Raw genomic sequence first — 27,309 nt, forward strand, 5'->3', positions numbered from 1 at the left:
GACCCTAAAGGCTAGTCAAAGTTGCACTTACGTTTTACAAACGAGGACAATTTTGTGTAATAAAGTTAAACAGACTCTAGTGCAGCGTAATTTAATTTGTTGTTTGCCAAGCCGTGTTTTCATAAATGGCATCACCGATATCTATTGAAACGCTAAACGCTATATGAATGTATAACCACACAAAACGCATTTAAAAAACCCACATTTCTAAAATAGGGTTTGTATGGTTATACATTTAAATTCGTATCATTTTATTGACGTTACACAATGCCTACAATCCTATACCCCTCTGCTTTATGTGCCGTAAGTGAACAAGCTACACAATGATTGAGGCGCTTTTTTTTCGTTTCGTATTGTGACTTCTTTTAAAGTTGGTTCAGTAGTGGATTGCTCGTTGATATTTAAAGAGCTTAGTGGATAAATCATCGTGTTTATACATTTTTTCACCATGCTAAAATTTGGTAATCTAGGTTTGGTAATTTACTCATTATTACCGGGCTCATACAACATTTAATCACTAGTTTATCATCATCATCATTTTTCTGTCCCGCTTAATCCTTAATAGAGGGTCGCGGGGGCAAGAGCTCAAGATTGAGCCTCCACACTTCACGGTCAGTCACCACTTCCTTCAGTTCATTTGGATGAATTCCCAGGCGATTCCAAGTTAGACTTTTAATATGGTCGAGACATCGAGTTCGAGGTCGTCCAGTGGGCCGCTCTCCGTTTGATTTTGCCAACAAAGATTGTTTGGGAAGCCTTTCCGGAAGCATTCTGCTCACATGGCCAAACCATTTCAGCTGGGATCTTTCGATTCTGAAAAGTAGAGGATCGACGTTCAGAGATTTGCGGATTTCGGAGCTACGTACTTTGTCAAGGAAAGTAACCCCTTCCACTAGTTTATTCGTCGCAATATTAATATCATTTTTTCTTTTTTGTAGCATCGCATCTTAAATTTCCATTATTTAGTAAATTTCTGCTTGTTGATTTGCTAGAATACAGGAAACTTATGGTGCAGTGTTTTTTATAAACTGTAAGGCGCCTGGCTTCAATCGGATCTGACCCCACTTTGATTAAAAAATACCTAGCTAGTTGCTGGACTTAACCTATTGCCAAACAGCCCTAAAACGTCCTGTTTAAGCTATTGTATATTATATGGTCCATTGTGTGTGTGTGTGTTTTATTATATTATGTACAGCCGTTCTATTGGGGGCTTTCCCACATATTACACTTTTCCGTCAATCTAACTTTCGGGCCTAAACGGGCTTCTCAAAAACAATTCGGGCCCGGATGCGCATTCAAGCGTGCCTTGGGTAAATAAAACCCTGCATTGTTCGGTTTCCGTGACGTTAGCTTTCGTAGCGACGGCTTTGAACGTAAATTTAAGCAGAACGCAGCCATCAGTGCCGTTATGCCTCACTTAGTTCTGTCGCTTTAGGTTAAGACTCGTTACCAGTTTAAATTTGTAGTATATTGTGTTTATTTTATAAATTTGTTTGCTGAGCGGTTACAGCGTGTAATAGATACAGCCTTTCTGAGAAGTTTTCAACCTGATTCTGGAAATTATCGTGCACAATTAGGCTATGGATGGTATGTGGAGCAGCACAGTATGTTACGTTTTACATTACAAAGGATATATTCTAGCATATCCCTAAGTGTAACTGAAGATTGATCACAGCAATATTACAAGTTACCTAACCGGATCTTTAACAAAATAAGGCCATGTATCTTTCGCATGCTATTATAGTTAAAGTTGTGCATAACTGAGTTTGAAGACTTCTAGGCTTCCAGCTGACATAACGTACATAAATTCAGTCGTTGTTTTATTTAGAGGAACGAAACTCCATACAAATAGTAAAACGGGGAAAGGAGAGCCATTTTGAACTCGATGAACAGGGTTTAAAAAAAACTCTTCAGCATGCTTGGGGTCAGCCAGTTGCCATAATTACCATCTGTGGAAGCAAACGAAGTGGAAAATCATTTTTGCTTAACATGTTCCTGCATCTCAAAGTCAAGGTACAAATAAGAGCTTTAGGTAACATTAACGCGTATTGTATACAGTAGCAGTCATTATTTGCATTTGCACACATTTAGTGTTGGAATGGAAAACAATTTTTTAGGCAATAGTCCAAATCTAATCCATAACTAAACCTTATTTTCATATACAAGACTTTCTTTAACTTTGTCGCCTGTCCCACCTGGTGCTTCATGTTCTCCGGGTAAAAGAGTTTTTTTCAGTCGTTTATTTTGGCTGTATCAAAACTATGACGACAAAGTAAACAAAAACGACGTATTTTTCGTTGACAAAGAAGGCAACATTTTTAGTTTGCGGTAGGAGTGTATGTCAATCCTTTTTTGAATTCAATTGAACGATTACGTAGAGAGTTTTGGAACGTGATAAAAACAATGAGTTGGTTGTGGTCTTTGCGAGAAAATGGGTTGTTTTAATTTAGGGCATGCCGAAAAAAGGTTGGCCAATTCTTTCCGCATTCACTAAACCAGAGCTGTTACGGACAGTGTTTGGTTGTAATTATGGAGAAAAAAACGACAATGAAGGAATCTGGATCTTAGACAAACCTTTTATAGTGGATTCTTCAAGTGGCAAGGTTGAGTTAACTTTCTGTTGAAATTTATTGCAGCTGTAAATTAGTTTTCACTTTATGAAAACAAATTTTGCAGGTTGCTCTTTACCTGATGGATGTACAACAAGGAACGTCGGATCAAACCTCAAAGGAATCGACTCAAATAATCACTCTTGCAACTCTTATGACCTCACACCTGATCTTAAACTTCACTGGACATATACAAGCAACATACAGTGAACATTTTAATGTAAGGGTCATTTATATGTGGTAACCTAATTCAAATGTTAAACAATTTTTATTCCTCTGCTTTTTTTTTTTGCTTCAATAGTTTTTGAAAGAAGTTGGAAGCTATTTGCATCAAGAAGAGTTGAAACCTATGCTTCGAGTTTGTAGTTTAAATTTTTGTGTAAGGCTTTGTTCGACTAAAAAATGTTCCCCTTGCTACTTCTAGGAATTGTTTTTCTTCATCCGCGATCATCCAGATTTAGACACAAATGTGACAAAATCTCCCCTCACAGTTACAGAAGAGTCAGGGTTTGAAAACTTGGCAATTCGGACAAGAATATCAAAATTTCCCTCGCCAAATGAAAGCGTAACAGAGCGTGAAGTAGGGGAAGCACGACCGGTTGATATGCTTGGTAGGGTATAACTTAAAAGCAAAAATCAAAACGACTCCGTTTGAAGTTTTCAATAACGAATAACACAGGTGTAACAGTTTGTGTTTAACTAGGTATCAATGACATATTTTTACAACACGTCAGCGCTGTTTGTGACGATTTGCTTGATGGAAAGTACAGCTCACGACCAGTTCAATTAAATGACGTTGCACTAAATGGTGGGCAACTGTATGACTACACCTTGGCTTGCTGCAAACACTTGCTGACTGAGTCATATCCTAATGCTGCTAAGTTAGGCGAGGTTTGTTTACCACATTTTTTCACAGCAGTTTACTACCGTTTCATCCTTTGGTTTACGGCACTTGTAAAGTTTGGGTAAAAAAACTTTTTTTTAACTATAAAAACTTTTAACTATATCTCGGATAAATTTCTCAACACTTGTAACAATCGTTTGGGATTTTAAAGTACTTTGAAGTTCAAAACTTATCATTTTCAGACAATGGCATCCTTTCAACTGCAAAGAGTTTTGGAAAAGTGTGAAATGATATACAAAGACAATTCGGCCGAGGTAAGTACGATATGTGATATTTAACATATTTTATAGCATAAGGAACTTTGTGTTTACAAATGTACAGAATATGCAAAACTTTGAAAAGGGTAACCTCTGTTGGTTACGCCTTGAAACTGAAACGCTGCAAATGTTTGACGCTACTCCAAAATGGGGAAGCGAAGATTTATCCAAAGAATACACTGACAAGTTGAAAAGCATCATCGAACAGCGTAATGAGGTGTTTTTTGTTGTTGTGCACTTATGTTAATGTATAGATTGATAGAATTATAATAGAAAATTAGTCAGTTATATTTAATATGAGGCGTTTGATTTTGCGTTGGATCAGAACAAACGCCTTAAAAAAATTATTGCACCAAAATTATAGTCAATGGCAACGTCTCAACTAAAAAACCTTGTAAAAGAGAAAGCGACGTGGTACGAGACTACATTTGGCAAGGTACGTCCCTACAGTATTTATTGTAAATAACAATGTTAGTTAGGTCGGTGCCTAATTTGTTCTTGTAGAAATTAACAACCTCCAACAAGGGACACTTCTATTGTCGCCAACTTCATAAGGACCTGGAGCAAGAAATACTGGAAGCTTTTGACGAAGTTCCGAAGTTGGGAAGCTATGATTTGGTCAGGGAATCCAGAAGAGAGTTAATCGACTACATTAAACACATTTATAAAAGCATGTCAAGTGCTTACGCTCAAAGGGATTTTTTGCAAGATGTTGTTAACAAGCAGGTTGACCTAACCGCCGAAAACGCTTATCTAAAACAACGTTTGTATGTAGTACAAAAAGAAAATGAACAGAAAATAAAACAACTGACTTCAGAAGCAAAGCAAAAGGAACAAGCATTACAAAAACTGTGGACAGAAACCAGTAAAAACAAACAGATAATACAACAACTGACAAAACAAGTGGCAGAAAAGGATCACAAAATTGAAGAGCTGGAAAATAAACAGAGACTTCAGGAGAAAAAGGTTTTGGAGATGAAAAAGATGATGGAAGACATGATCAACCCAAGTGCAAAACAGACAAACAAATAAACCTGATCTCAATTAAAGAAAATAAATGTACCCTTGTATCTTTCTAGACCATAAACATGTGAATGTCGGTTGATTGAAACAGATCGAAACGATTTTCGAAAACCAAAAATTTTTATGCGTACACGCGCATAATTTTTTGTCGGTATAATAGCTAGTTATTAAAGACATCATATAAAACGCGACTTGCCCAACCATGTCAACAGTTGCGACCTGTATTAAATTCCTAGCTGTTGTGTTTGGCCCTTTGCTCTTACAATAAGTGTAGTGAGCTATGCGACGATGCTATGACCGTATTTGCTGTTCGCTTTAACCAACTGATGTCCACTAGCGGTCTCCAGACTCTCTAGACCAGGCGCTTGGATCATTAAATCTGTAACTTTTACTCTACCAAGTCGGTAGAACCGACCGACTATGGAGAACCAAACAAGGAAACAATCGCCTTTGGACAGCAAGTTGTACGGACTAAACGGTTTGAAAACATATAAACTTATTTTCTCATTTTGACTGCAGATAAGCAAGCTGGGAAGTTATTAAATCCACATCAGCACTTTGCGGCTAAAATGCAAAGAAACATTGATCACATGGTGGCGTACACAACCTACCACAATATCGGATACCATAATCTAGTGTAGGCATCGAACCCCGGTCTTATCGTGCTGATTAGATTTTGATAGACTCAAGCTTTTTACTCCTTTCGAAACCGAATTTACTATAATATTAGTTTCGTAAATGAAGCAGGCAAAAAAAGACTTCTTTACCGGTTATAAAATGTTTCTTAGGACTGCATAGTACATACCATATCTTTGCAAAAAAAAGTAGGTCCTTTTTTTAAAAAATCATTTTTTTCATTTTTTTTTTGGGGGGGGAACAAAGCGAAAGCACATCTACTTAACAACCCTAATGCCATTAACAACAGATGACAAACAGTTTTAGATAGGAAAATCCAACAAAAGTCACACCAGAAAATTTTGCTAAATCCCGATAGTTGGTGCAAAAAACATTGGCGATTTAAAAGCAAATTGTGTGAAAATGCTGACGGCCAGGGCCATTGGAGTTGGAGTGTGTTGTTAATAATTAATAACAATAAAACCAACTTTAGTAATAGCATAAAATTCAGCCCAGTTAGTTACCAACACTATTGCAGTCTGCGCCACATCTTTGCGATATTTAGCAAACTTTATCTGGTGTGAGTTGTTTTATTATACTTTTAAAACGATAAAACTAAGAAGTAACAAGAATAATAAATCTTACAGAATAACTTCAAACTCACCAAACAAGCAATACACATCATAAAAATAGCCAAAAAAATTTAATTCATGCTATATCAGCATGGTACTATTCTGCTGTGAAAGCAAACACAAAATTCAAAACAAAGTACAAAAATACAGTGCTTTTCGGTACACAATACGTGACAATTCGCAAACATACACAAACGATAAAGGCGGATCATTCCCGTGAAAGAATTTTGTTACTTGCAATGGTGACTAGAATGTTAACATAAAAAAAATAATAATCAACATTAGATGCTGCATATTACTTACCGCAATCCTCTTTTGGGCCAAACAAGTTTGTAAAAAAAACGTTATTTGTAACATGTCGCGTGTATGAAGGCGACATTAGAGCAAACAAACGTATATTTCTTAGCAATAGCAAAGATTGCTAAAAAAAACTAATTACCGCTTAATCAGCAATCTTTCGTCCGACCCAACCCAAAAAACTTCGTACACCTCTGATTGGCGGATCTTCCTAAAATATTATTTAGCACATGGTAAAAACGTAATACTGGTTCTCTATATTGTAGAGTCAGACACTCTTTTAAACCTATACTTGTGGTGAGTAAGTTTTGCTACAGTGCAACACATGAAACTCAAAGCAATTTCTAAAACCTACGCTTTGTCGCTGCCGATCTTGTCGCATTTGCTCTAGTTGCGCCTCTGTTTTTTCTTGTGCTGCTTTGGTCTCTTCGTATCGACGATCGTCAGCAGCTTTCATTTGATCAAACATCTTCTGTTGTTGTTCTCTTGCCGCTTCAGCCTCCTTGTCTCTAGCCTCCTGCATCTCTTTGTAAATTTTCATTTGCTGCTCTTGATTTTGGCGTGCATTTTCTGCGTCATCTCTTCTTTGTTGCCCCTGTCGCTTGTAACGCTCCTCCATGTCGTGGAAGCTCTTACCCGCATCTCTTCCTTTTGTTCCTCATACCTAGCTTTTTCCTCGGCAGCCTCTCTTTTCCTGGCGATTTCCGCCTCTTTTTTTCTTTTTTCTTCGGACTCTTGAAAGCGCTTCTCTTGCTCTTCGGAGCGCTTCTTCATCTCCTCCGCGTCTCTGGCGTGTTTTTCAGTCATTTCCTTCAGCTATTTTTCCCTGTCTTTGCACAATGTCGCCCATTATGTCTTCTTGTTCTTTCGTTAACCTTGCCTCTTTCTCTCGCCTGTTCTCGGATTTTTTTAAATCCAGCTTTTTAGTGAAGAGGGTAGAAAGGACTTCGTAAATCTCAGCAATATCAAGCTCCAGCGTATTTCTGTAGTCCATAATCACATCCTTTCTGCCAAACTTGGAAACTTTGTCATACCTTTGTAGTGCCTTCTGGAGTTCATATTGATGATGTTTGTGAAGATCGGAAAGCGATCCTTCATTGTTGTTCAGTGCCTGTTCAGTAGAATTAAAATGCAAAATGTTTAATGTTTAGTAGCAGTATCAAACAGTACTTTAAATAGTGTCGAGTTTGATTTTTAAGAAAATTTAGTAAATGTTTAGTAACTCTAGTTGTGTAAAATCTTTCTTACTTTCATGATTATCTCGTATTCGTCTTTCTCCTGTTTTACGAGCTTTTAAAGCTGGAACTTTGAAACTGACTGTAGAATGCAAGAACTAGATTAGACACTAGGACAAGCCTGCGAATAAATATTTAAAGCTGAGATCCGTCCCTAAGCGTTCTTGCAAACCTACGATAACGATAAATTAATAAACCACGATAGACGCAATATGCATCCGAGGCGTTGTACCAAATAAAACTGGTCTTTCAAGCTGAGCAGTATAATATAGTTTATAAGTTAACCTTAAGTTACGGTTGGTCCACGTAACGACTTTTGTCACATATCCCCGGCCAAATGGAAATGCTTGCAAGACCAGCATGATTTGTTAGGATGGGTCTGACAAACCTAACATCATTTACCCGCTTACGTTAATAATGTACAGCTGCTGTAGCTCAGCAAAGTACAGAATCCTCCTTAAATTAACACTCATCTCACATAGTGTGAGTGGATCGAGTGTCTTGTCACTGAGCAGATTTTCGCTGCAATTCAACACGTAGTCGTACAGTTGCTCTCCGCTCATCGGATTTCCGTTAAATGTCAGAGGGCAGATGTTCGTTTGAAGATACTTAAATAGGTCGTTGACGTGCTGCATAAACTTTTTTCCCGCATCTGAAAAACATATTTGTGTTAAGCTTACAGCCATATGTAGCACATACGAGTTGTGTATGCAATTGTGATCTAAAATTCCCTAGCCCATGATCGATTTATGTATGTGTGCTCCTTGATCGCTGGTCTACATAGACGCTTCATGGCTGATCTCAGTTATGAATTTATGTTAATCTTAACTGATACTGGTCAATATGTCGATCCCTTACTACGAAGCTGACATGTGCAGCATACGAGGCAGGCAAAGGTGCTTGTGATTCGACTTTCGGCGTTTTCTCCACTGTGCCTGCGTAGCTCAGTTGCTAGAGTGCGATTCCCTGAAAGAGTCCTGTCGTGGGTTCGAATCCCACCGCAGGCTAGATTTTTCTAGCTTACGCCTTGCCATATGGTGGTAAATGCTTAGTGACCGGCTGATTCGGTATGACGCCTTTAATAGGCCTGTCGGACTGTTCCGAGTTGTTGTTTTTTTAATTGTCACAAATCTTTACCTTGCAAGTTAACTGGTTTGTCTTCCTCTTTTCGTGCAGTGACGGATTTATCAGGTGTTGGCATTCCAAATGCTTTCACACTTGAAAACACGTTTCTTAAGTTTGTGATGTTTTCATTTACTGTTTTCGTTTTGTCGTCAGACTCCTTTAACTCATCCTGGAGATAACGTTCCCCTGCTTGGATTTCGAAACCATAATCCGGAAAAGAAAAGTCCCGTAAGAGAAACAGCAAATTCTGCAATTTGATTGTAAAAAATGATTTAAAATCTTAACTTCATGACAATTTTGTTTGCATTAATAAATATATCATGCCTTCTGTTGCTATTAATTCTGATATCTTGATGATGACATATTTTATACACAAATGCTGGCTCTGATGTTTTTGGTCAAATATTTTTTAATTTAAAATCAAAAAACCTTGATACCTGGAAAAATGCCTCTTCTGATCCAGTGTTTATGTGTTTTGCTGACTGCGTCCAATACTATAAAACAATTAAAACATGACGTTTCTAATCGCCAGACAAATACAACAATTTAAAGAGCAAATATCTGTCAACATTATATATGTACAGGGCACTTTATGCTCCAGATTTTGTCAATTTATAATAATTGTGAGGAAGACAGAATACATATGACGGCATTTATAGTGGCATCTTCATGTTTTCACATGGTCAAGTAAAAGCCCTGGTCAAGTAAATGTTCGTTGCAATGGACAACAAACGAGGCAATAAAAAATAAATGTCTAAATACTTAAATATCAAACTTACAGTGCGATGAGTGTGCCGTAATCGCTGGTCTGCATAGACGCTTCAGGGCTGATCCCAGTTATGAATTTATGTTCATCTTATCAAACTTACGTCAAGATATTCAAGATCGTTTGCTTGTATTTGTCTCATGAGGTTGAAGACAAGATGCGAACTCAAATCTGGGAACATTCCCTCTGAGAGGTTTGAGCGTCAAACATTCCCTGTGTGTCCATTAGGTAGAGAGCAACCTAACATACACAGGTACAAGGTTAAATCGATTCCGCTAAGTTGTAGTAAAGACATTATTGGTGTTAATTCAAGCTGTTTTATACTGGGGTTCGACTTTGAATCATTTCCAAGATGTGTGAGCTAATTCAAGAAATAGTGGAAATTATATTGGGAATATTTTCGTACATAGAGTAAGTAGCTTTTATTTTTGTTCAACTTTCATTATGGTGTTTAACATAGACTAGAGTTGTTAACGGGCCTGAAAGTGGAGTCCAAACCCGAAAGTAGCAGCCCGAAACCTGGCCTAAACCCGAATCGTTTTTGAGAAGCCCGTTTAGGCACGAAAGTTTGATTGACAGGCCTACTCGAAGCCTCGACCAAGACCAAGACAACAAACACAATAGACAATTGGTCTCGAACAAGGCGTTTTAGGGATGTTTGACATTAGGGCAGGTCCAGCAACTGGCTATTTAGCTAGTTAAATTTATTTAAAAAAATACTGAAACAAAGCATAAGGTCAGGTCCGAATCAAGCCCGTTTTTTTGTAAAAAAAGAACCCGGTCCGAACCCAAACCCGGCCCAAAAAGCCCGTCCCGACTTACAACTCTAACATATAGACAACAAGTTCATCAGAAAATTGAAAAGGCGCGGTTATTTAATATAATACGTTGGTCGTTTTTCGGTGGTCGTTGTTCACCTATAGGTATACCTTCATTATTCAACCGGCTGGTATCCACCCATGTTGTGAAACCCAATCGCGTTGCATTTTGGTCTAAGCGCTTCTCCAACCCCTCAGGCCCATTTTCCTTTACCAGGTACAGCTGTTGGTGCGTTTTTTTTACCATTGTTTTGGGCCACATTACCATAACGTGTTTCTATGTTTGTTGCGTCAAGGTGCACGTAAGCAAAATACAATACAATACAATCTTTAGAAATGAAATACGTGCACAACGATACCGATAACTAACATTTGTACAACTTAACTTTCTACTCACCTTGCCATTTGGAGTATCAACCAGGATTGGTTTGTCAAGAATCCAAATTCCTTTTGTGTTTCTTCTTGACCCTCCTCTCCACTCAAATGCTGCAGGTAGATCTTTTTTGTCTTAGATAGTATTGATTTTCCAGGAAGGCCCTACCAAATAGTTTAGTATTTGATTGAGCATTGTAAAGGTTCGATAAAATAAAAAATGCGATTAGTTTATCTGTATTCTGTAAACGTCGCCCACGACCGGACCAATGAACTTTACATTTTTTGCTTTGTATTGGTTTACCTTTTAAAAGGCGATAGGTTGTCACAGTACATTTTTTTGACAAAAAATAACATAACAAACCAATTAGACAAAAATACTTCTTCGTCCGGTAGTATTGATAGGAGTTGAATTAAGTTTAAGCATACCGACACAACGGCACTACAACGATCTACTAGCCGAAAATGGCTGCGCGACGTTGAAATGTTTGGGCGCAAACCAGCGAAGCGCACAATTGCTGCATGATGGCTAAACGCGACACTGCTACACCATATTATTGTCCTGTTATGTACAGCTGAGTCCACTATACCCGGAATAGTGGGCGTGGCCTATGGGAACATACAGCGCGCTAAATGGGGCATGGCAGGTTCTGCGGGTTTTGGACTGAACCTGGTAATAATCTATAAACCTACCTTGACAAGGAAAAGAAGAAACATGTTAAAAAGGATTTTCCCTTTCTCTTGTCACCACAGATGGCAATGATGCAGACTGGATGCTTCCATGCATCCTTTAAAGCCGCCTTTAAACCAAGCTTGTTAAGTTCGAACAAGTCGTCGGGTCCTTTGATCAGAACTTGAACGGTGCTGTATTTGTCTGAAAAATTTAGCAAATTTAAATTTTGTATGTGCTTTTTAGTGTTGGTGCACAGCAACGGTAACACCAAAGCGAACATACAATCACGATCTGGGCCACTTTTAGAAGCGAATGTAAAAGGGTTAACCCTCCCTTTCCGTGGACTAGATCCTCAAACACCCTTCATATACCTATAACCTGACATGCCGTAACGCGATGAACTTAATTATTGTGGTGTTATACGATGAAACATATTAAAAGTGGGTCTTTTGAGTCTTCTTTGCACCCAATTAAGTGTCCATGTCCTAGAAAACAATGATAAGACAAGCAGCGCAGTTTTTCCGGCCTATGGTTGAGAACAAACAACCACACAAGACTGGTAAAAACCGCTGGTTTTCTATTACAAGATTTTTAGTTTGCTTTCTCTTATATCTCTGTTGTTTGTTAATTTATTGTTCGCCTTATTATCAATCCTCACCTACCATTGTGATGAGTTGGTACTGCAGTCAGCTTTATCCTAATAAATATCTGCACGATAAAGAAAGATTTATGCATAAAATAGAAGCTGGTTCGCCTTTCTACGTACAAAGTCACCACATATTACACGTTCCATATGAAAACTTAACCGATTACAACCATTTTTCACCAATCAGTGCAGGCATAAACGAGCATCTTTTTTATCAAGCGAAGTAAACTAAATCATCTCAATTAAACTTTCATAGTTACAAAATATCAACAAAAACATCTTCACTCTTGTTTAATCCTATTCTAAAGTTATTCGGCTTAATCAGCAGCCTGACGCCTAGCCAGAATATTGTTATCGCACCTTACCTACCTTTTTATAACATTTGTGTCCGTGACGCCATCGCAGGAAGAAGTCCAGCAGTTAGGCGACTACAACTACAATTTGTAGTATGTAGGAACTCCCGTGACACCGACGACCTTTAGCAAATTTATTAACCTTTGAGGACTTATATTTGTAACAAAAGAATTGTAACATCGTAACAACACTTTTGATGATTGCATCTGGTATGAAATATTGAGGTCGAAATTGGATAGTCAAAAGCTAAATGAAATGCATTTTTTGCTAAATGCACATTACATTTTTTGGTCACTATCAAACTCTGTAACATGTACGGTGAATCCCTCGATGCCTTACAGGAGCTACATGTATAAAAAGTACGTATAAAAACATAAGTACCATCATGAAGTGCACTTCAATACACTTTCGCTTTCTCAAAAAGTATTAATTTTTACTTTAATCTCCATTGTGAATTGCACGATGGTTATATCGAATCATCTAAAGCCAAAAGGCTTGCGTTTTGCAATCAAATGTTTAGTAGTTCGGTATTTATCCATTATATATAGGTGGAATCCAATCCAAAGATTAGCTAAAGTACCATTATGAAGCCTATTTCTTGAATTTTTGTTGCATCTATAGAACTGAACTTTTAAGTGAAAAATTGACAATCTTTTTAAAAATTAATCTGTATTTCAGTGTCAGATTTGGTTCAAAGACAGCTTGACGCTGCTTTATGCTTTTAAATGTCATGATTTAGATTTTAGAGTGTGGATTTCCAGACTAATTTCTAAAATCTCAGATCGGGATTTTAGCATAATGGCTTTTCGAAAACAAATCTTTGCCTAGGAATACAAATTTATGCACGGTTTTCTTCAAATGAAAAAACACGCACCTCCAATAAGCGTAATAAACTATGCTCCGATCCCTCAAAAACAAATATTTACGGGATCGGGATTCAGAAAAAAACCCTCAAATTTCGGGTTCTGGGTTTTCGGGGTCACAATCCCAATCATACTTTTTTAACTTCAAACGTCCCGACCATTCGAATTTTCAACCCCATGATCAACAAAATTCCCAGTCTAAACCTTTTTGGAATAGCGCGATTGTGAGTAACAGTATCTGTTTGCCTCCGGTACAAACCCGGAGTTTTTCCTTTACAAGGTTTCACTGATTCTTTACAGGGAAAATCTACTTAGGTTGTCGGAGCACTCAAAGAACAAAGCTTTCGAGTGCTCGTTGGTATCCCGAGCCGCGCGGAAGCCGAGTTAGCGTGAAATTGTAAACTTTCCCACAACAATGATGCGAACACGATGTTTTTATGTGATTAACACACCCACGCGACTTTAACAAGTTGATATCAAAACAAATTTGTTGCATTCCAACGGATCGTCAGGCCTTTGGATTAAGTTATATTTCACGTTAACTGAATTGCTTCAAAAATTTACCACAATTTCACTGGAGTAGAAAAGTTGAGGTGTTGCAAAAACTTTATTAGTTCGATGTTAGTGGGCTTGCAAACCTGGTTTAAAATTACTACGCCCCTATTGTGATTTAACCCCGCCCACAAACATTATACGCCACGTTATCCGTTCTTTTTGTTGTGACTCTTGGTTTTGAATTCCTGCGGTCGCGTGGTAAACATGTGTTGGAATGTTTTCAGTCTATAGCGAGACTCGTTTCTCGCTTCCTGATTGGAAACCCAATGTTTGGCGATTTACATGTAAGTAAACTTCATTGCTTGTAACAAAAGATCGTGGCATGTTTGGTTCGGAATTTGCAATCACAACTAATTCCGCATTGTATATATAAGTTATATGTGATAAAAACATTCTTTAATTGCAATTTAAACATCATTTTTTTGTTATTTGGGGTATTTTGTAGTCCCATATTAAATTAAGAAATCTTTTGACTTGCAATACTCGTAATTGAAACTTAAAGCTCGAATCACCCAGTCCGTTGCTTGGTGGGTGAAGACTAAAAAAATTTATCTTTAAAACCAAAGGGTGAACGACTAAGTGGTTTTTCGGAACTTACATCTTTTGACTTGTTTTTAAATTGGCTAGGTTGCTGCGTTGCCAAAAACTACGTCGAGAGCAGAGGTGTAAACAGGCCTGACATTGGAGCACGAACCCGGCCCGAACTCGAAAATACAAGTCCGAAACCCGACCCGAACCCGAATCGTTTTTGAGAAGCCCGTTCAGGTTTGAAAGTTTGATTGACAGGCCTAAAAATTAAAGCCTCGGGAAATACCAAGACAACAAACACAACAGACAATTGGTCTTGAACAAGGCGTTTTAGGGCTTTTAATATGAGGTCAGGTCCAGCAACAGGCTACTTAGCTAGATAAATTTATTTTAAAAAATACTGACACATAGTGTAAAGTCCGGCCCGAATCAAGCCCGTTTGTTCGAAGAAACGTAAGCCCGAACCCAGCCTGACTCTCGTCGAGAGTTTTGATATTTGCACCCATTCAAATTCACTGTATTTTTGTCTCCCTAGTTTTCATAGCAAAAATTCACACTACATATTTTGTTTCTTTTAGAAAGGAAGCAAGTCCACTAAACAACCACAAATCAAGTATGAGCTGATAACATGCTGTATACAGTTTTGCAAAATCTACAAGTAACAAGAAAAAACTGTACAAGCGGTGTAGCGTCATGTGAGTAAAAACGACAAGATTGTGAAACGTTTTGGTATGTAAATATACACATATGCCCACAAACACCGATACATACATTCTTGTCTAAAAGGACGACTGTGGTTCAACTTTTCGTGACAAGTAAAGTAAATCCACATCTCAGTCGCCCAACGTCGTCAACAAAAAGGGTAGACAAACCCACGCTATCAAATAATTGATTCGCCGCGTTCAGGAATATTTGTACAGCCTGACGAAGAACGTTTATTTGTGAACACGTCACCTAATGACACCATTTACATGAGAGTGCGATAGGGATAGTGGTTCTTATAATAGGCATGAAGTCACAATAAAACCAACTATACCAACTACAGCCGATATCAAGCTGTGCACAAACACTCAAAAACGACATGCGAAGGTGAAAACTGTACAAGCTATGTAGTGGTGCAGGAGCAAAACAAGACGATTTTTAAGCATTATAGCAAATACATATATATGTCCTCACACAAAGATATACATTCAAATTTTCGTGACAAGAAGCAAACAAACCTCTCACGTGAGTCGACCACCCTGGTTAAAAAAGAGTGACAAATTTCACGCCAGCAGATAATTATGTCGAGGCGTCTAGAAACATTTGTAAAACCCGGCGAAAAACAGTATGTCGCTTAATGACGCAAACACGTCGCCTTATGACGTCATGTACATGCACCTGTGACCGGGTGGTGTTCAAATAGGGCATGAAATGACAAAGAGAAGTTAAAACTCATTTCAAAATCATCTAATGAAACACGAATGGAAATATACTCTACACTAGCGCTCTTTAACTGGGGCGCATAACAGTCACAGGGTTGCAAGAGGAGGAAAGGGTACAAAAAAGGGTTCACCAAAAGAATTGTAGGTGCTGGAGTTTCAATGTGTGAGAGTGTGTATATATAATCAAATATTTTTGTTCGTTTTTCTCGTTTTTCTAGAAAATCCTGGTTACATCAATAATAAACGTGCATGGAATATGCTGTACAGGGGTGCACAAAACGAAAAGGGGATAAAACTAATGCACTACACGATAGGGAACGCTTTGCTAACGTACACACAAGAAAGTAAAAGCAACTGCAGGGGAAAGTGTATTTTTCATTGCAGTGGTGATCCATCTAAAAAAATAGCAACTGTGTTATTTCTTGCAGAGTTTTTTTAAATATTGAAAAAGTAAGGGTTAATTTTTTAACCAATTACCTTTTAAGTAACAATCCTTCGTCCGACCCAACGAGCAAAGCTGGCGAAACCTCTGACTGGTGGTGAATCATCCTGAAAAACACAAAAGTACATTTTACCACCTGCTTCGGAAGCTTATAAGCAAGAGTAAAAAATATCTAAGAACATATCACCATCTTTAAATATTGCAACTGTGGTTTGCATTGCAAATCTTACAACGGTTTATTTAGGTTTATCAACATTTTTTAGGTGTTCATAAAAACTTCTAAGACTTTCCGTAGTTTTTAAAACTACGTAAATTTTCCGAAATCTTACCCTCTGTCGCGCATATCTCGGTGGTGAAGGATCTCGACGAGTTTTCCGCGGTGGGGAGTCTTGCGGGACCTGTCGGTCTTTCAGCATTAGCTCTAGTAGTTTATCTGTTCTTGCTTGTGCTGCTTTGGATTCCTCGTAGCGACGCTCGTCAGCAACTTGCATTCGGTCCCACATCTTCTGCTGTTGTTCTCTTGCCGCTTCAGCCTCCCTCTCTCTGGCCTCCTGCATCTCTTTGTAATTTTGCATTTGCAGGTCATAATTTTGACGTGCTGTTTCAGCGTCATCTTTTCTTTGTTGCTCTTCACGCTTGTAACGCTCCTCCATCTTCTTGAAGTTCTCCCTAGCCTCCTGTGCCTGTTTCGAGCTATCAGTTGCCATTTTTCGCATCTCTTGTTTTTGCTTTTCGTACATTGCTTTCGCCTCAGCAGTCTCCTTCCTTCTGGCAATCATTGCCTCTTCGTGCAGCCGTTTCTGTTCTGCAATCTGCTTCTTTGCTTCTTCGGCCTCTTTTGTTCTTTTGTCTTCTGCCTCCTGGAAGCGCTTCTCCTGTTCTTCGAGGCGCAACTTCATCTCCTCCGCATCTCTGGCGTGTTTTGCAGCTGTTTCTTTCATCTGCTCTTCTTGCCTCTTTACCATGTCGCCCAATTGATCCTCCCTCATTTTGGCAATCCTTGCCTCTTCCTCTCGCCTGTTTTCGGAGTCTTTCAACTCCAACTTCTGATTGACGTAACTCGAGAGAACTTCATAAATGTCGCCGATGTCCAGCTCCAACATGCGCCTGTAGTCCATGATCACATCATCTCTGCCGAACTTGGAAACCTTGTCAAACCTCCTCAGTGCCTCCAGAAGTTGTAACTGGTGATTTTCGTACATATCAGAAACCGATAAAAAGATGTCCAGCGCCTGTCGAGAAGAGATGCCAGTGTCCGTATAAATGTACACAATGTGGACGTGAAACATGTGTTACTTTTAAATAATAAAGTAGTTAATATTGTTTTTTACCTCTTTCATGATTTTCTCGTATTCACTTTTTTCCTGTTCAACCAGCTTGCCAAGTTGAAACTTTGCCACTGACTGCAAAATGCGAAAACAAGATTATAAACTAGTCCAAAACCGTTAAAAAACATTTAATGCTGGGAACAGCCTTGTACCTTTTGTACAAAAAAATCAAGAACGGCGCACTTTAATTTAAAACATAACCAAGACCAATAAGTAAAAATTAAGCCCACTCGAGGCATACTGATGGAATCCAATCGGTCTTGCACCTAGCAACAAGTCAAAAATAGCTATTCACAGCATATACTACGTTTGATACATGAGTATTCCGCCAAGTAAATGTTTGAGGGCTAATCCCATTAAAAAATGAAAACTTGATTAGAAACTGTAAGTATTTACCTCACTTAGTGTGAATGGATCTGGTATTTTGTCGCTAAGCAGATTTTCGCTGCAATTCAACACATAGTCGTACAGTTGCTGTCCGCTCATCGGACTTCCGTTAAATGTCAGAGGGCTGATGTTCGTTTGGAGATACTTGAACAGGTCGCTTGCGTGTTGCATGAATGACGGTCCCGCATCTAAAGGAGAAACATGCATTATTATTATTAGGTTTAAGATGCTCTCTTAAAGAATACATACCACAACAAAGCATTACAACAAATTTTATAAAACCTAATTTGGCCTTGACTTTCAATAAGTTCATTAAAATTTGTTTGATTACAAAGAACGAACAATTTTCATGAGACATGTGTATCCTTACATTGCAAATCAACCGGTTTGTCTTCCTCTTTACGTAACGTGACAGATTTGTCCGGGGTTGGCATTCCAAATGCCTTCACACTGGAAAACACGTTTCTTAAGTTTCTGATGTTTTCATTTACTGTCGCCGTTTTGTCGTCAGACTCTTTCAACTCCTCCTGAAGATAACGTTCCCCTGCTTGGATTCCAAAACCATAATCCGGAAAGGGAAAGTCCCGGATGAGAAACAACAAACTCTGCGATTTTGTGATGTTTTAAAATGATAAAAATTTTGATTTTTGTGATCCATAATGATGATAATATTATTCAAAACCGAAGGAAAACGATAATTAGTTTGTTCGAAAAGTGCAATGTTCCGAAAGTACCTGAAAAAAGGCTTCTTCTGATCCAGTGTTTACGTACTTGGCCGTCTACGTCCAAAACTGCAACAGAAATTTTTTAAATTTACTATTAACTTTTTATTGATCATTCGTGTGCAGAAAATACGTCTACATGCGCATGTTTAGCGGTGATGGTGTTATGAAAAGGATTATCAAACTTACGTCAAGATATTCAAGGTCGTTTGCTTGTATTTGTCTCATGAGGTTGAATACAAGATGTGAGCTCATAAGCGTGGCAAGAGCAAAAATCTGGGAACATTCCTTCTTAGAGGTTTGGCTGTCGAACATTCCTTGTGTGTCCATCAAGTAGACAGCAACCTGGTTAAAAATAAAAGTTCTATGTTTACCAAAGTCTGCCTTTATATTTTTAAGTAAAAAATGATTCCGCTAGACGGGAGTACAGAGTTGTGTTCTGCTGATACGCTCTGTAGCCAAAAAACTACCCTGCTGTTCATCAACAACTTTTTTGGTGACCCTACACCTATTCTTTCTACAGCTCTGCGTAACCTTGCCATCCGGGGTATCAACCATAATTGGTTTGTCAATAATCCAGATTCCTTCTGTGTTTCTTTTTGACCCTCCTCTCCACTCGAACGCGGCATGTAAATCTTCCTTTGAACCCCACCAGTATGAAAGATACGACTTGCCAGGTAAGCCCTGACGAATATATTTTCCAATTAATTTAAAACATTTACACACAACTTTCAAACCAAAAATCTGTATCCTATATAAAAAAACAAAACATATATGATAGTGGCTATTGACGAATAGCGTAAAAAGCCAACAATCACCCCGATACAAGCTTTATAAACTTACCTTTACGAGGTAACGAAGAAACAAGTTGAGAATAAAGGATTTTCCCTTTCTCTTGTCACCACAGATAGCGATGATACAAACAGGATAAGACCACGCATTCTTCAAAGCCGCCTTTAAACCACGTTTATTAAGCTCGAACGAGTCATCGGGGCCTTTGATCAGAACTTGGACGGTGTTGTAGTTCTCTGAAAAACCGTTAGCAAATTTGATTACGTTTTGCAATTATAACACGCGCAATATAGCAGTTCATCTTTTTTAAAGGCTTTTTTGGATCGGGGTTTAGGGTTTTGGTGCAGTCTTTGTACAAACAATTTACAGAGTCATAAACTGTGCGGAAGACTTTGTTCTATTTGCAAATGTGAAATATAATTCAACTTTTAAAGCCTTAGCTCGAGATCACCTTGCCTTTATGAGCCAGGCTACAGACATAAAAAACATAAAGTGTAAACGCCCTTTAATGTGAAAATGTTTATTTAAGACCACATTGTTTACCGAACTCTGTTAAGCTGTCAAAAGACTACGATATGAAAAAAAGCAAACATACCAACTATGGATCTTGAAATTAAGTTAGACATGTGCCCTTAACTGTGTAAACGATCATAACCGCAGTCTTTATTACCAGCAATCCTTACCACGTGTTCAAGAATGGTTACAAAACACAAATAGAAACGTACCTGTCATTGCAAGGCTTTTTCAATGCAGTCACCAACGTAAAATCTATAAGGTTTTTATAAGTAATACAAATCTGTACAACAAAAAAGATAATGATATTTAACAAATTCTTAGTAAATTTTGGTCTAATTCGACACAAACCACACGCAGCAACAGTTTGACTAGCTCATGAATAGTATTTTAGTGTTCTTAGACAATCAAAACAATCTTAAACCAAACTGAAAAGGCTAGTAATACTTCAGTACCACATGCCGTTGAGATGTTTTTACACTGCAAATAAGCAAGTTAAACAAATTCAATTACTAAGATAGTGATGCCTTTACGCAAAACTTCAAATCTTACATACTTAAAGCCATTGCCACATACGCTAACTGTTGCTACGAACAACCTCAAATATATTGTTACCAACGTGGACATCCCCTTCAAATGTCCCGCTGGTGCGGCAGCAAAAGGGAACCGAAATTTATGTCTGTAATGTCACCAACCATACATAGAAGTCCAAAGAGGAAGCGAATCCACAGTTACAGTTTATGTAGTGCTTGTTTCACGATTTGGATCTCGCGGGATACTTATAACTGTTAACTAACCTTGGAAACTTTTCTTAAGTTTCAAATACCTCGCTCACCAAACATTGCCACAAAAACATGATTTTAGTAACAACACCCTATTCAAGAGCACCCTATGTTGGTGATACCTTACTTCGGTTTTGAGTACATAACTGATTCAAAATACTCTTTGTCACTTTAGCATTTAAAGCTCTCCTGGCATTTGTCTATCCATTACCGACATATAACATATCCGAGGCCTTTTAAGCATTGTGCAACTGCACTAATTTTACTCACTGTAGAACGGATAATTCCAAATAGGTTAAGAATTCTGTTGAACAAAATTTGAATCTGGCTTGCAAAGACGCCGAACAAGCGGAGAGCGAGGGGTCAGGAGAAAAAAGAAACAGTGTGGAGCGCTCATTTCTCCTTCTCTGTCTCGAGTGGGCGCAAAACACGCATGGAGTGATAAACCAGTGCTATGCGGTTTCAAGTCTTTGGCGAAACTCTTTTCTCGCCTGGTTGAGTAGATTGCCCTTAACTAAAGAGGTTTCCAAACCTGCTCTAAGCAATTGGCATGTGTATACTCATTGCCCATATGATAACGGTTTGTATATTGAGTTTTAATTTTGACATTTAAACAACCAATGACTTTTGTTTGGACATTTCAACAACCAAAACAAAGAGTCGCCTCTTTGTCTGAGTGAAACTGCAGTTTCGACAATCGATGTACGTTTTATTCAATCCCCGGCCGTATCAACTCAACCGCGTTTTAATATTTAAAGTGCAGTGAAATATGATGGTAGTGTAATTACTTGCATTTTTGGTAAAAAAGCAGACCTCTGAATTTATTAAAACCGTCTGGGTGCATTTTGTTGCTGTGCAAACAATTCCGTTAGATGCTCGTTAAGCTTAAACTAGTCTTTAATCCTTAATCGATATTCTGCAGTGCACTTTGTTGACAGTGTCATTTTTACACATCTAGGAGAATGAAGTAAATTGGCACGTGGCGTTTCAAAGGCCGTTGAACTTCGAGCAAACTAGTGCTGGAAGGTTGCAATTCCTTGGCAAAACTTTTTTCTAGACTATACCAACAAGGTTGCGGTTTAATAAAGAATGACTGTCGTGGGCGATTTGCGTAGGTGGGCCTGTTCGACAAGGGAAACTGTAGTTTTGACAATCGATACACGTTAATCTTAGGCCTCGCTAACTCTCCCGCGTTTCAATATTATAACTGCTATGCAATGCAGCAGTTGGGACAAATTAGAAAGTCAAGATTTGCAACTTGATAGTTGGGTCAAATTAGAAAGTCATTATTCGCAACGTGGCAGTTTTGTTAAATTCATTTATTTTCTTTTAGGTGACCTTTGTTGCCTTTCAACCATAGTTTTCTCAGTTTGTCAAAATTTATGGGGGATTTAAGCGAAAAATCATTGTTGTATCCAACTTCAAAAGCATTGAAATCGGTCGGCGTACCAAAAATGTCACTCTGTACAATACGAAACATTTGCGAAAAAGCAAGAGGCTACGGACCTTGTACAAATGTATTAAAACTTAGCTTTTTTATTCAAGTGTTGGGTAATATTTGAAACACTACAGACACCAAGTAACGAAATTGTATACCATAGCTTACGCGAGACATCATGTGGTAAAACATATAATTCAGATGGGTTTCACGACAATAATGTTATGAATATAATAATAAGTTGTGTTTTAGTTCATCACAGGTCATACAACATAAAAGTCAATAACCTTATTCGTTTCAGAAATAACTGACCAAAATGATTCATGTCAAGATATTTAGCATTGGGTGCAAACGACAAGTGAAGTTTTTAATTTTGCATTTTTTGTTTGGCGAAACTAAAGGAACCATCTTTCTCATTATAAGTACAAGAAACGAAAACACGTTGTAAATGACAACACACTTTGTGATGAAAATTGAATTAACCATGAATTCAGGTGCTACGACATATTCAGAAAACGCGTTTAAATTGCGGTTAAAAGTCGAAAATGTGGATAAGGTAAGTGAAAACTATATCAAGCTGTTGACAACAGACGATAACTTATACACATATACGATGTTGGCATATATGTACATTCATGTAACTTTGATTTTGCTTAAATTTACTCATTTGTCCATTTTGTTGCGTTCTTGTCTTATATTTCTGTGTCGACTTGTTTCTTTTTCGGATGTCAAATTTATGACAACCTAATTTTCTTTTAAAACCTTTTTGAACATGCAAGACGACTCCTCCGTACTTATAATTTCATTTTTTTGTTTCCCAGTTTCTGATTGATTGCATTTCATGTAATCTATTTGTTTCTCATGTTTGGCAAGAATCTCAAAAATTTTGGCAAGAACCTCCTTTTCTTCAAGAATTCTTCTGTGTTTCTCTTCGTTTCTTTTTACTTCTAAAGTCAGTTGCTGTACTTTCTGATCTTTTTGCTTCAAGTCTATAGTCATTTCTAGTATTTTCTGTTCATTTTGCTTTGCTTCTGCAGTCAGCTGATGTATTTTGTGTTGTTTTTCTCCCATTTCTGCTGATAGACGCTGTTTCAAATGAGCATTTTCGGTGGTTAGTTGTGCATTTCTGGCTTCCAGGGCTTCACTTTGATTTTGAACATCTTTGTTAATTAATTTTTGTTGTGCATGAGCACACGAGAGTACATTGTAAATGTGGTTAATGGTGTCAATTAACTCTTTCCTGTATTCACCGACCAAGTCCTTGCTTCCCATCTTTGCCTCATTAAAAGCTTGCAGTATTTTTTGCTCCAGGCGCTTGTGGTTTTGGTGACAATAAAATAGCCCGTGTGTACAGTCTTCTAACGTCTGCACAACATAACAAAATTAAACAATGACAAAAATAACTGAAACAGTTTTGCAAATAACAAACAGTTTGTAAAAACCTTTGTCATAGTAGCCTCGTAATAAGTCGCTTTTTCTTCCAAAAGTCTTTCTAGATGGGACGTTGCCACCGACTATAAAAATATATTTTGAAACACACATTCATAAGTTAAATACCGGTTGCACCAAAAGTGTAATAGTAAGAGTAAAAGTATGCTTTCCTTGTGTCATTTTACCGGTCGTTGTTTTCAGTACTAAAGTACAATCGTATTTATCGACTTTCATATTTATTTGAAACAAACCTTGCCCAGCTGTGCAGCACTTAGATCTTGATCGGTCAGCAAGTGCTTACAGCAGTTGAGGATGTGGTCATAAATTTGCTGACCGTTGACTTTAACGCTATTTAGATGAACTGGTCGCGCGTATTTCTTGATGTCATTAAATACAGTGTCCACTTGTTGTAAAAAGTTGTCACCAATACCTATTTATACACAATAAGTCGTGTTACGAATCATTACAAGATTAACTACTATAGTCGTTTTAATTATATGACTTACCAATTACTTCAATCGGTTGCGTTTCCATTTCATTTCGTCCTTTCACGCTTACATAGGGAGTGGGAAATTTTTTTATTTTGCTCCGAGTTGCTAATTTTTCAAACCCTGTTACTTTTGCCTCTTTTGACATATTTTCATCGCACGAATCGTCTCGAATAAAAAAGGACATTTCCTAATAATGAAAATGTACCTGGCCAAGTTGAAATGTTAAACAGCAAATTAAAACGAAGGTCTTCGATTCAATTTAAGAAGAAGGCGGAACTTATTATTTAAACAACCAACCTGAAGTATGGGCTTTGGCGATCCTTCATGCAAATAGCTACAAACATCCTTTAAAAACTAAAAAATGAATCCAAAAAGATATTACCTTCAAAATTTTAAAATAGACAAATGTGCTACACTTACATTAAAATTTTCGCTAAATCCCGCTTGTATTTGTCCAGTGAAGTTTAAGATCAGGTGCGAGCTCATAAGGGTTACAAGCGTGAATATTTGGGTCAATTCCTTCTTGGGGGTTTGATCATTTAACGTTCCTTGCTGTACGTCCATCAGGTACAAAGCAACCTGCATAATTTGTGTTAGTGGTGAGCCCAGAACTATGATACAGCCATGGGGACGGGAAAATTTTTGCATGGCAGGGGGGGGGGGGGAGTGACGTATTTGTACAGTGGTTCATTAGCTATAAATGAAAAACAGAAGAATTGCATTGCATTCATCCTGAAACACCCTACAATGTGAAAAAACTTCACACGCAGCCACACATCCATAATCACGTGTACCATTTTGTACAACCTCAAAGATTATGGAAACAAGGGCAAGTGCACCTCCTTGACGTTCCGGCGCCCTTCGTTACAGCTTCAATAAATTTCTACAGAATGTCAATCAACCTTGCCATTAGAAGAATCGACCATCAAAGGTTTGTCCAAGATCCAGATTCCTTCAGTGTTTGATCTGTTTCCATAATTCCGCCCAAACACTGTCTGTAACTGTTCTGGTTTGAAGAATGGAAGATAATCTTTCAACCCTTTTTTCGGCATGCCCTATAAGAAAAACGTCACATCATGCACTTATCCGGGTTTTGTGTTTTTGTATGTGTGTCCCAAAACTAAACGTTAAATCAGGTAAAAGAATAAATAACAAAACAACAAAATAAACACTGTTTTAAACAAATTGGTTCGGTTTGAATTGGATTTGATGTTCTCATTAAAACGCATGTGGCGCATTTATTGCTAATTGTATCATTTTTGCTGCAGTATGAGCCTTACATTGACGTGTCAGGTCAGGCTCCACAACTGCTACTGGTACCACGTAGCCCAGTACAACCTGTGGACGATTAAATGGCTAAACAACCCTGTATGAGTGACTTGACTTACATTAACGTTTCACCCTAATTTTTTTCGTTTCTAAAGTTTTTTCATTTTCTTTCATTTTTTTCGTTTATTTTTTTAATTTTTATTTGTGCCTAAAAAGAGTTTGTGGTTATTTGTGATTAAAACAAACGCAAGATGCACTTTATTGTTAACAATGCACTCATTTGTACCTTAACTTGGAGATGTACAAACAAGTTGAGCATGAACGATTTTCCACTTTTCCTACTCCCGCATATGGTTATGATTGATATCGGATGTCCCTCGGCATTGTCCAGCGCTGTTTTTAAACCAGATTTATCGATTTCCAAGTGTTTCTCCTTGACTCTTTTTAGTATTTGTATGGCTTTTCGATCCTCTGAAAAAGCATATAACTTGATTTAAATCAGGTGACCTCATATATTATTGTTTAATTAAGTTTTTTTCTTGAATTACTCCATAACTTACTTTACGTTTAAAGGAAGTTTCTTCTTTAAATTAAGCTGGACAAAAATTATTCCTAATAATTCTAGTTAGTGTAACTTTGGCTAATGCTGTAATCAAGATCACGCATTACTTGGGGTAACAAAAATTTGGGTAATTTAGGATTTATCTTACATGTAAGAGATAACGCATTTTGCTGGATTACTTACCTGCCATAACTTATTCCCAATGAGCAACTCGTTCTTGTTCAGAAATACTTAGAAAAACCTATACACAAAACGTTTTAGTGGCCTATTGAAGTTCAAAGTAAAAAATACGAATAAACAAACAGAACAGAATGGCACAAATAGTTTAAGTATGTAAGTTGAATTTTATCGTTGCGTGTAACCCGAAACAAAAAACAAAAACCGATGAAATTGCCAAGGTTGAGCGTAAGACAATAGGCGCCATAAACCGCTTTAACGAAGTGTTTGACATACAGGTCAGTGCTGTAGTGAGTTTAGTCACCAATTATGCCATCTACTATTTTGCGCAATATACCTAACTTAACTTAAATTAAGACCCCGACCAAACTATTGTTGCAGCGTGCCTGAAATTGTTTGTCAAAACGCGGGACAGCCGCATAGCTTACAAACCCCAACGCAGAAAACTGTATTAATCATATTGTTTCGTTTCAAACCTAATTTGGCCTAGTCGGTCTATCACTGCTAAGTAGGATGCGGTGATAAAAACAGGAAATGGGTAATACGTTTAGCGCATAGCAATTAGCAAGTATACCCAAGCGTTAAATATCTTTTCTTAGGCCATACAATCGAACCAGTTGAAGTACTGGAAAAACTGACGTGTGAGATTTTAGCTTTGTGACCCCTGGCCTACGCTTTCTGCACAAGTGCTCAAGGATGACAGACGCTGCAAAGCCGGTGTTTGACACCTTGCATACATTCCACCATTCGTGCCGTTACGTGGCCATCACCGTTCTCGCTTCATATGCTGGCATATCAACACTGCACCTTATCTTAACTAACCTATCAAAACCAAAATCAAATCGTTATATATAACGCCTTTAATGAGCATGGCCAAATCACAGTACACCAGACCCATTGAAAAGTGTCTATCATATTTCTATATCAGTGATCGCTGGTCCGCAAATACGCTTCAGGGCTGATCCCAGTATTAAAATAGCCCGTTCACCTTGACAAACCAAAATCTGACAGACAAAGCCGCACAGTGTAAAAGATATTATACTTCCACACTAATAGGTGCTACGTCGACCAAACATGACTCACACATAAAACGGAAACGCTGACGTGTTTGTGATTCTACATGGGAGCCACTGCGAACTGTGAATCCAAAAACAATGTATTAAGAATTTTAAACAACAAAAGACTTTCAATGGATTCACAAAAAAGCAATCGGAGTGGAAATAAAACACAAGCCCTACTTAAGTCAGTGTTGTTTTTACAAAGTTTATACAACAGATTT

General features: G+C 37.9%; 2 protein-coding genes and 2 pseudogenes across 4 annotated transcripts; all 4 read right to left on the reverse strand.

The window, feature by feature from the left end:
- Window positions 1-551: 551 nt before the first annotated feature.
- On the reverse strand, window positions 552-941 carry LOC145213264 (uncharacterized). Its single transcript, XM_080081497.1, has one exon. It carries the CDS (start codon window positions 939-941, stop codon window positions 552-554), a length of 390 nt encoding a protein of 129 aa, XP_079937623.1.
- Window positions 942-6,052: 5,111 nt separating this feature from the next.
- On the reverse strand, window positions 6,053-12,011 carry LOC145215316 (atlastin-3-like; annotated as a pseudogene). Its single transcript, XR_013857262.1, has 9 exons — window positions 11,985-12,011; window positions 11,347-11,527; window positions 10,679-10,818; window positions 9,567-9,703; window positions 9,135-9,191; window positions 8,710-8,944; window positions 8,042-8,224; window positions 7,586-7,650; window positions 6,053-7,448 (listed from the first exon to the last, which is right to left on the reverse strand). The product of XR_013857262.1 is annotated as an atlastin-3-like (transcript).
- A 2,877-nt stretch (window positions 12,012-14,888) lies between these two features.
- LOC145213266 (atlastin-3-like) lies at window positions 14,889-20,099 on the reverse strand (annotated as a pseudogene). Its single transcript, XR_013856817.1, has 11 exons — window positions 20,093-20,099; window positions 19,419-19,603; window positions 19,110-19,259; window positions 18,765-18,920; window positions 18,588-18,644; window positions 18,224-18,458; window positions 17,863-18,041; window positions 17,470-17,541; window positions 16,468-17,370; window positions 16,174-16,245; window positions 14,889-16,091 (listed from the first exon to the last, which is right to left on the reverse strand). The product of XR_013856817.1 is annotated as an atlastin-3-like (transcript).
- Window positions 20,100-22,182: 2,083 nt separating this feature from the next.
- On the reverse strand, window positions 22,183-26,108 carry LOC145214865 (atlastin-3-like). Its single transcript, XM_080083473.1, has 9 exons — window positions 26,037-26,108; window positions 25,578-25,762; window positions 24,925-25,077; window positions 24,443-24,601; window positions 24,320-24,376; window positions 24,038-24,209; window positions 23,783-23,961; window positions 23,543-23,614; window positions 22,183-23,465 (listed from the first exon to the last, which is right to left on the reverse strand). Exons 1-9 carry the CDS (start codon window positions 26,041-26,043, stop codon window positions 22,845-22,847), a joined length of 1,605 nt encoding a protein of 534 aa, XP_079939599.1. The 5' UTR covers window positions 26,044-26,108; the 3' UTR covers window positions 22,183-22,844.
- Between the last annotated feature and the right edge of the window lie 1,201 nt (window positions 26,109-27,309).

The sequence above is a fragment of the Phallusia mammillata genome, chromosome 2 (genome assembly GCF_965637545.1).
Source record: "Phallusia mammillata chromosome 2, kaPhaMamm4.hap1.1, whole genome shotgun sequence".
NCBI lineage: Eukaryota > Metazoa > Chordata > Ascidiacea > Phlebobranchia > Ascidiidae > Phallusia > Phallusia mammillata.